This window comes from Gambusia affinis, linkage group LG18 (assembly GCF_019740435.1).
Source record: "Gambusia affinis linkage group LG18, SWU_Gaff_1.0, whole genome shotgun sequence".
NCBI lineage: Eukaryota > Metazoa > Chordata > Actinopteri > Cyprinodontiformes > Poeciliidae > Gambusia > Gambusia affinis.
The window spans coordinates 2,700,335-2,710,599 of NC_057885.1; the positions used below are offsets into that span (position 1 = coordinate 2,700,335).

At 38.3% G+C, this 10,265-nt stretch overlaps 1 protein-coding gene across 2 annotated transcripts in view; it reads right to left on the reverse strand.

The window, feature by feature from the left end:
- adam19a (ADAM metallopeptidase domain 19a) overlaps positions 1-5,386 on the reverse strand; it is a 136,410-nt gene extending 131,024 nt beyond the window's left edge. For both annotated transcript variants that reach the window (XR_006368795.1, XM_044097810.1), the window contains exon 1: positions 5,178-5,386. Coding sequence is in view for 1 of the 2 variants with exons in the window: in XM_044097810.1 (XP_043953745.1) it covers positions 5,178-5,307 (130 nt within the window). In the remaining variant the exon portion in view is untranslated. The remainder of the gene's footprint in view (positions 1-5,177) is intronic.
- Positions 5,387-10,265: the final 4,879 nt, after the last annotated feature.

The following is a 10,265-nucleotide window of genomic DNA, read 5'->3' on the forward strand; positions in this document are numbered from 1 at the left end:
TTGTAATAATGGGATCAGTGCATAACAAGAAACAATTATTATTGAGCTCCTAAATTAATGGCTCAGTTTAATCCCTCAGCATCTCTGGGCTTTGGGCTGATTGACTGTGGTTTGCGCTCTTACAGAGCTTTCTGTTGCTGTATATGTGAATTGTTCAGGATGGTGCATTTTTACATTTCACTGCTGTTTTGATCAAAAGCTCCTAAATGCAATCATACATGATCATTGCTATTTTTGGATACCCCAGTATGCCTAAATATGACTCCACCCTTACTGGTTATTTAGTTTTCAAACAGTCCTCGAATGCATCATCGTGGTCGATCCCCCTGTACTGTGTTAGAAATTGTAATAACATCTGTAAGACATGTTCTACGTGAAGCAGTTCTATGCTCTTGTTCAGATGTGTCAGTTTAGTTTTTTCTCCTTTTTCTTTTTTTGAAATAAAAAGCACTTTAGTATAGTATACTACTTACCATCAAAAGAATAAAATTTTTTATTTTTATTATGACCATGCTTTCAACAAACTCAACTTCTACTTGTCCAGCTAATGCATCGTCTCAGATGTGCTGCAGCTGACAGCAGTGAATGTAAGGGAAGGATATTTCAGCCATCAAACAATAACTGTTATATGTCTGACCTTTGGAATTTACAGCAGCACAAGCAACATTTCTGAAGATGTTGTGTCCTCACTCAGAACAGAGAAAAACTACAAGAGCAGACCTCTCCTCCAGCTGCTACTGGCTGCCTAGCAACTAATTGTAGGAAAATAAACAGCTAGCACTATTCAGAATAGTCTGGTTTAACTGGTTATTGGAGCTGTGGTGGAGCAGGGGTTAAGCACAGCCCACATAAGGAGGCCTTAGTCCTTGAAGCAGCCCGCGCAGGTTTGATTCCTGGTCTGGTGACCTTTGTCGCAAGTCTTCTCTCCCTTTCATTACCCTACTTTTGTGTCATAGCGCTTTCAAATACAGGCCACTAGAACCCAAAAAAAAATAAACTAAAAAAAAAGGCTTTACTGGTTACCAGCTCCACCTTGACAGACTGGCAACCTGTCCAGGGTGAACCCCACCTCTCACCCAGAATGTTAGCTGGAGATAGGCACCAGCAACCCTCTCGACCCTCCTAGGGACAAGGTTGTTAGAAAATAAATGGATGGATGGATACCAGCTCCTTAAATGTGTTAGACAAACACCATAAAATCTGATAACACTCAGCAAGACAACCACAACAATAAGATGATGATTTAATGCACTATTTTTAGGTGGCTATAGAACCACATACAGGCATATAGAGAGCTCTGAACCTAAAGTAATTTGAACCTAAAGTAATCTACCCACAGTATATTTCTGTGAAACATGCATATGCTTCCATGTGAACATTTGGGCTGGTAGTTTTTACCAGTAACTGATATTTACCAATATTATACTCTTTAAACACCCTGAGAAAGCGATAACTCTGCCAGGCTTTGCTTCTCTGCTTCAGCTCAGCACCTCGCCACTTTGCACTTCACCGCCATCATTGTCACATGACCAAACAAACACCATGTGACCAACTCTCTCCCCACTCCAGACACACAAACATACACAATAAAATGATTAAAATAAACATCAGTTATTAATACCAGTCCAGTTTTAGTTAGTACTAATACCGATATGTAAAAAGAAAATCTAACAATGTCAGACATGCAAATGCTAATGTTAAAAACCAGCTTTAGTTTATCCCCAACAAATATTTATAAAGGAGATATTTTAGTGAGAATAGGATGAATTTATGAAAAATATTTCAATTACTACTGCAAACAATGTGGTGCCAGTCTTAGTGGGTCTAGGACTGGCAGCATATTTCTGAAATGTCAGCTGGACATGTTGACACAAGTTGGAAAAGATGTGCAAATTAATTAGAAAGTTAGAAAAGTCTTGCTTTGGGCACCAGCCCAAAACTGTGGTTTTGTAGAGAGAATTAATAATAATATTCTGATCATAATTTCATTTAAAAAAAATCAAATATTGCCGACTCCTGAAGATAATACTCATCAGGCGATGAATGGATAGTGTCTCAGTAAAACAATAAATCCTTTTTAATTGAGTTTCTTAGTTTTTGCAAAATGGTCTGAGGCTGATTTTGCTGGGTGTTGGGGGGAGGGGGTCACCGTCAACTATAGTTTAACTCTGACTCTTTTCTGTCTTGTGTTGTGCTGTGTAGAAAAGGACACAACCTTTCTGCATGCATGCACTATTTACCACAGGAGCTGAGTGTGAGGGTATTTAAGCCCTCACTCTCTCACTATGACCAATCAAGTCATAAATCTGAGTTTTTTCTTCTTCCCTTGGAGATTTTCTGTTCCTGCAATGTTGCCTTGCATGTTACACTGAGAGAAAACAAAGGGCCTATTGAGTTACCCTCCAGTAAGTGCTTATGTTGGGGTCTGGTGTTAGTTCAATAAAGTTAAGAAGTGAATTAAAGTGTCTGTCTCTACACAACAGAGACACAAAGGTCACACATTAAAATCAAATGCAAGCAGCCCGCCTTTGAGCTGAGTGTGGCTTGTCCTTTTGCTCTTCCTCCAGGGAGGAGATATAATCAAACTATTGATGTCTCCATGAGGCAGAGATCACATCCTCCACATTCAGGTCTCCAGGGACGAACTCAGCTGTGAGCTGAATCTGTGTGCTTACAGCCTGCTTTCTATTAAAAATAACACCAGCAAATGTATTAAATATCATAAAAGTAATTCGTCCAACATGCAAAGCAAACTGATGAAGTTCACTGACACTACAGGTTTAGTTGTTATTATCCAAGACGTTTTTAAGCTCATTACTTTAGTGACAGTGAGTGAGTCTGCAGGGACTGATATCCGGTTATTTTTTAGCACTTTAACCTGAACTGTGGCTGGTTATTTACGCATTAAAGAACCACTTGACAAAATATCTGTGTATTCCCAGGCTGGTTATTGCATAAAACAATGACAAACGCTATATAGTTTCAAAATTCAAGCTTATTCAAGCTCTCTTTTATTACAGAGTGAAAGCATAGAGAGAAACTCTCTGGAAGCTCTCCATCTAGTGTACACACTGAAGATTCAATGAGCATAAACATTACAGCAGGAAACTAAAAAATGACCAGAGGCCACACTGCAGGCCAGAAGAGGCTTGAAAAGCCTTTCTGTAGGTTGTACAAGTAACAAACACACAACAGCTCTACCAGCAGCAACTTTTTTGCCAGCTACGCAGCAAGTCCCTGTTTACTACCGCCAGCACCCCCACAAATAAAAAAGCCTTCAACAGTTCTCAAAGACTGCCAGAAAGATTCCTGTGGGCTAGGAGAACAGACCCCATCCTCTGGCTGGGCTGAGCACAGTTGATACTAAATGGGCCATACTGCAGGCAGATACTGTAGAGAAAACTGCTGAGCACAAGTTCATACAAAACCCAAGAGGGTGCACTAGGAGTTCGGAGGGCTTTTTAAACCTTTCTGATGACATGGCCAAGATTAAAGGAAAGTACAACTGACAGGCAGAAAGCAGCATGGGAGCCGGGGGTTCATACAGGTCTTCATTCATTTTCAATTCTCTTTGATTTAATATATTAAATTGTCCAATTCCAAACTAAAGTCAGCGCTGGCTTTACACTTCTCCATTGTGAGTAAAACACCAGCCACAGCTGTAGCAACCCGCCATACTGTGGGCTCAGCTCAGGAGGCTTCCTGTTCCTTAGACAGCAGTTAACTGTCATGGCCGGAAGAGCAACAGAACACAGGTCTAGGTCATACTTAATAACAATAATTTATTACTTTCACCCAAGTTCCCACAGTTTGGACTTTATGGGTCCAGAACCTCAGAGTGTTTTCAGAGTTTCAGCTAGACGAACACAAACAGATGACTGAAGGAAGGTCCCTCTCTGCCTTGCTTAAATGAAAAACAAATTAAGCTGAATGGAAATAAAATATGTGCAGAATCACTGCACAGTTGCAATGGACTCACCAAATGACCTCTGGAGACAGGCACCAGTCCCTCCATGGAGTGTGGCAGTGTTGCTGAGAGCCTGATTAAGACTCAGTGTTACAAAGAACAGCACAATGCTGCTGATGGGATACTTAGCGGCAACATAGTCTCTGCTTTGCCTCAGGCTGGTCATGCTTAACTACATCATATATACTCTTCTTTTTTTCAATAGAGCATATTGTTCTAGTGTGGTGAACCTGTGTTGTTTTTAGGTTCACATGACTAGAGGGTCATGATGCTGTTCGGTTACACAGTTAGCTTTGTCCTCTGAGTAAAGGGAGGAGCTGTAGACTATGGCATACTACCATACAGAAGTACAGAACAGAGACGTTGTAAACTTGTAACAAAGCAGAGCAGAAAACAAAATACATTTTCAGAGTTGGTAGAAATATCAGTAAACTCAATCAAAAAATGACCTCAGCTGTATGGGAATCTGTGCTCCTTCTGGTGTGTCAACCTCACTCTGAACTCTGCCTTTTATGGACACAGTGGAACGGAGCTGCCTCCTTATTTCAGCTAAAGTAGTTTGAACGTTTGTAAAGAAGCGAGTTCTTTAAGGCATCTTTCATAAAGTGACTCATTTGTTAAGATAATGACTGTAGTGTCTAGATGTTTCGAAGATGGTAACGCATATTCAAGTCCAGCTGAAATTTGAACAGTGTAAGTGCGAAACAGAACGAAAAGTGTTTGGCTCCTGTTTATAAATAAAATTGCTCATTTTTAAAAACAAAGAAGTGATATTATGGAATAACTATAAAGCTTAATTTCGCCATAACCGCCTAAACTTTTTTTTTCTTTTTTTTTAAACCCTTCTTCCTCTTTGTGGAACATAGAGAGCAGCGGATGAAGACTGCAGCGGTTATTGTGCGGTTATGAACCCGTGTTTCGGCCTCAGATTGATAAATCCCATCGAAGGCTGTCAAATTCTCGTGGCTCCATCAAAGCTTTTCTGAACGAGAACATTTGAAGGGTGAAACTTGGGGCGCGCGTTCCGTTTGACAAAAGTTGGAGCTCTGTCACTCCAAATCATTTCACCAGTTCACTTACTCTATTTGTTGAGCTACACAATTTACTGCCTACATCTAGTTGTTTTCACTCCAAGCCACGGAGCTCTAAAGGAAAATGCAGCCATCGGAAGAAGTTTTCCAGCAGCATGTTCGCTCCTTCTTTTCTTTACCTTGTTCTCCTGGCTCTCCATTGGTTATTTCCAGTTGGCCGTTCAGCAGAAAAAAACAAAGCAAAAACAGCAAACGTCCATTTTTTGCCGGTGATATTTGGGCATTTTTCTGCCTGTGTTTACTGTACATCCCTGTTTCCCTCGGTGGCTCCCCGCCGGCAGTCCTCCCTTTCCTTGCCGTCGCCCAACTCTGCCTCCCTCTCGCCTCCGCCAAGCGTCAAACCAAGAGAAACTGCGAGAGAGCACTTCCTCCGCACGGCTTCGACATAAAATTCATCCTAGCGTCAGTCTCATGAAAGAAATGGAAAACGAGAAGATCCCACGAGCTTTGTCTCCTTTAAATGACATAAACTTGGCTCTTTCATAAACAAAAGGGGGTCGGGGTACTTGATAATTCAATCATAACTAATTGTATTAATGGTAGTACAACAGAAAGTTTTCAGTAATTGAGTCATTTTTAAGTGACTTTTTAAAATTATTGTTAGTTTTATATATTTGTAGTTGTCCTGTTAATAATGTTGCATTAGAATGTTTTATTTATTTTATACAAGCCACTAAAAATGTCTTTTTCAGCGTTTTCTGCATTCAGACACCACAGGAAGAACATGGGATGGAATGAGACACAAAGTTATAGAATTGTAAATAAAAATCTTTAAATGATTTACTGCTGAAAATAGTATTACTGTGTTTTATACACTTGGCAGCAATTCTTTGAGGATAAGGTGGGAGAGAAATCTCTAAATTTTCAGGCTGAAATTCCAGTTAATTTGTCTGGCATGTAATAAGAGCTGACAAAAGATTTGTATTTTTTTAATTATTATTAAATTAACCTCTAGTTTGCATGTTTGTCTTGTGTCTAATCAAAATCCATTACATAGAGATAAAACAATATTGTTGACCAAATAAACTAATCTCTTCTTCAGTAGTATTCACAGAACCAGTTGTGAAAAACAGAAAAACACACAGCAGATTAGTAGTTTCAGCTTCTCACCTACAAAATTACAGTGGACCACACTTGTTAGTGAAGTATCCAGGCCTTCTACAAAGTTAGATAAAATATTAATATGCAATGACAACAAAAACAGCATTGATTCAATTGAATTCAGTTTATTTATATAGCTCAAATTCACAACATGTCACTTCAAGGCACTTCACAAAAAATATTTCAATCCGATCATAAATGCACCAAAAATGATTCTCGTTATCAAACGGAATCATTTTTTTTGAAGTTCAGTTCATTATTAAAATTAGTTTAATAAAACACACACAGATACAGCAGATAGCATCAAGTCATGCACTTGCTGCATTTACTTCTCTTTAATGAGTTCGTAGCAACAGTAGACAATCGCTTGGAGTACACCTTTGACTTAACAGCAATTTCTCATACCAAGTATGCATGTAGTGACAGTGAGAAGAAAAAACCTCTCTTTTAACACAAAGAAACTTCCAGCAGAACTAGGAATGGGCTCAGTAAAAGTGACCATCAGCCATGACTGGGAGTTTGAAGAAAACAAAAACAAATAGAAAAACTTTCTATGTTAATGAAAAGTCAAAAGATAATGGCAAGAGAGAGAATGATTGATTGTTGGCAGCATTATTTCAGTTGATGTCCACATCTAAACAGATCACCAGACCAGATGGAGCTTTTATGAACAGAAAGAGAAAACACAAAGTTAAAAGTTTAAATAACAGCGACGATAAGATTTCGTCTTTTTGTAAGAGCTGAGTTTAGCTCTTCTAACATCTATTATGTTAAAATGCTTTACAATATACATTTTTGTTGCTTAGTTTATTTTCCAGATAAACAGGTGTGGAGTTAATTTTACACTTGTTTATTCATAGTAACAGCTAAGGAAACACTTCACTGAGTGGATGTTTTTTTTTCTGCTTAACACATTCTGTGTTTATTGTTATTGTAAAGTGTTTCTCCAAAGACCTGGCTCAAGGCAAGTCAAAGTCTTTTTTTACTTTAACTGAATGCAAAAATATTTTAAGAATCTTATAAGACATGGTTTTCTGCTTTATTTTAAACTTTGTAATTGCATGGAAAATAATTTAACGTTGTGCTCTTATTTTGAAATCAGAGTTAACGTTCATGCTCATGCTGTGATTGTGTTTAACCTGACATCCAGTTGTGCTGTAGAGAGCAGGAATTGGAATAGTAAGTGTGGCCTATTGTACTGCCAGAGAGTGCTGAGTGTGTGTATGAGTGGAAGTGTCTTTGTGTGTTTCAGGTGTCGTCTTTGACTCCGGTATGTTGGTCTCACGTTCTTGCAACAAGCTGTTGTTGATACTCAAATGAAGAAACAAGAAAAATTATTGAAAAGATGACATGCAAAGTTCTGGATCCTTTTCTGTTGTTTCTGAAAACCTAACGTGTTTTTGTTTATGAAACATTTTTATAAATAAATAATCTTAAATTATTTTTTGTACTCCTTAAATTTTAACATAATCATAATAAGAGGTTTACCATCTGATCATAAGCATGTTATATAAGATTATCCTTTATGTCACAAATGTTTTAAAATATACATTTCACAATATTACACTGTGTCCACATTCTCAGCACAAAGAACCCTGTTCCTGTTTTATGGTGAGGAGAAGTTAGAGAACAGGAAATGTGGTTTGGATCTCAGGATCTCATCTTGGTTTTTCACGGAATAAGTGGTTCTATTGACTTCTACAGGTTCTGACCTCCACTTTGAACTGAACTGATGAGAGTCAGCTCCTGTAAATCTGAGGCCATGGTTCTCAACCTGAAAAACTTTGAGGCAGACTGACTACCAACCCTCCTGAAATGGAGGAGTCTGTCATTATGCTCCTGTGTTTCCTGCTGTTCTGCTGCTGTAAGCTCTGGACTCACTCAGAGCCAAACTGACATCATTATTTTCACAGAGTTTATTACAGACAAAGTAACGTCTCCTTCTCCCATGAAAGAATGTGAGGTGAATGTGAACCTAAACCTGCTACCAGACTTTCCACACTCTGTAACATCAGACAGTTTTCAGTATACAGACCCCGATTACCTCCAAATGGTCCTGTGGAAGAAACAATCTGCAGTAAATGGACATCCTCCATTTTTCATTTACATTTCACACGATTCAAGATGGTTGAGTCCAAGTCTTTGTAGAGGAGTCCCTTGGAATCCACCTTTGCCAGGTAATCATCCTGTTTACACAACAATTCCTGTTGTTTTTCTAATCGCCTGCCTTCCTGTCTGATCTGAAAGCTGAACTGAAGAAGAAGCTGTCATTCTTCTTGTACATTCTAATTTTTTCAAATAAAACTTGTTTGACCTTTCCCGGGTTGTGGTCCATGTTCTGGGTCTGATTCGTACATTACTCCCTGAAGTCTCTGGGTATCTAGTTCATAAGTCATGGTAGGATTGACCAGGAGATGGACAGATATGGATAGAAGCTTTGTCTGCAGTAATCCACACACTGCTCCACTCTGTCGTATTGAAGAAAAAGTTGAACCAAAAAGCAAAGCTCTTGATTTACAGGTCAATCTTCCTGCAGTGTGACACAAATGTAATAAACAGAATTATAAAGAATGCAACTTTTGAGGCTGATGGAAGTTTGAACCACTTCTTGTCATCTTCTTTAAGCCACTAGCTGAGCTGCAGTGTTAAAGTTACCTTGTACATAAAAAGGATGTTAAAAACTATGCTTCAATCAAATTATTTCAAGTTGTTTAATAGTTCCACTGCAAATAACATATTAAGTTAGCAACTCTGCATCAGGAAGAAATCTTTCTGATGCTTGTGTACCGTTACTGTTATGAACTCCTCATTCAAGGAAACTCACTGAAAATAATCTAAAAACTAATCAGAGCACTCTGTGGAGTAGATAAATTCCTATAATTACTTGAGAATAATTACTGAGTGGAAGAAAGTCATCAGCTACAGAAGAGAATCTCCATTCTTATATCTCAAGGATGTATTTTTATTTATTCAAGCTCTAACTTTCAGGAATCTAGGAATGCTTAATAAAATGTTTTCTAAAACCCAAACCCCATTTTTCTTCTGTTTTGTGTTTTACTAACTGTTTACTCTCTATACTATCATATCTTCTCAGAATGATATCCAGAGCTGGTGTAAAGAAAAAAGGCCTTCTGTTTGTTCCAGGGGATTCAAATCATGTGCTGCTGAGCTGCTGACTTTATAATATGGGTATTTGTAGCACTCTGGTGGGTCCAAATAAAGGGCAAATAAAGGTTCTTGTCTGTCTTTTCTCTATATGCAGCAGCAGTGCGGTGGTGTCATGCTCAGAGTCTTTAACTTTGGAATTATGGATGGGATTTAGACTCAGCTGGCAGGAGGGGACTCTGAATAAGACAGATTTATTTCACCTCATCAAGAAAACGTCTCAGCTGCCATACAGCCAGTCCAGTGACTCTGCTGCCTGTCTGTAGGGAAACTGACTGTTGTACTTGTTCAGTGAGCTATTTCACAGAGAGCTTACTGTATTTGTGCTTTGTTCTGTTAAGGCTGTAAAGCCACCACCACTTGTTACCCAGTAGGGTCAAAGGCTTAAATTCAAAACGTTTTCATTTTTTCTGTCCGATTCACAGGTTGGCATCAGAGTAGGTGGAGATTTACTTGTCCTTCACTGGTTCAGTGGTATTTTTTACAGCTTGCTGTATAATAATGCAAAGTTGGGGTTTGCATTATTATGCTAATGTGTGACATGCAAGTTTTCATTTCTACTTTCTTTTCCATTATCCTTCAGCCATTGATGAATTATCAAACAATTCACAGAGCAACATTTCTCTGCATCTTCAATAAAGAACACTTACTAAGTTACTACTTTCAGTTTACTTTGTATAAATTAGATAGAAACATAACTACAACAAAAAAAATTTTCATGTTTGAAGATAAACGTCTGGTAAAAATAAAAATATAAATAAAAAAATAAAACTAGATAAATAGAATCTTAGGGAGATCAAATATATTACACCTAAAGAGTAAAACCAACACAGAGAATGAAGCAGTGTTGAGAAAAATAAGAAAGCATATCAACAGGACTGATGATTTGGCTTTGATTTGCAATCGTGTTTAGACCTGGCCTGAATTTCCTGCACTGCTTT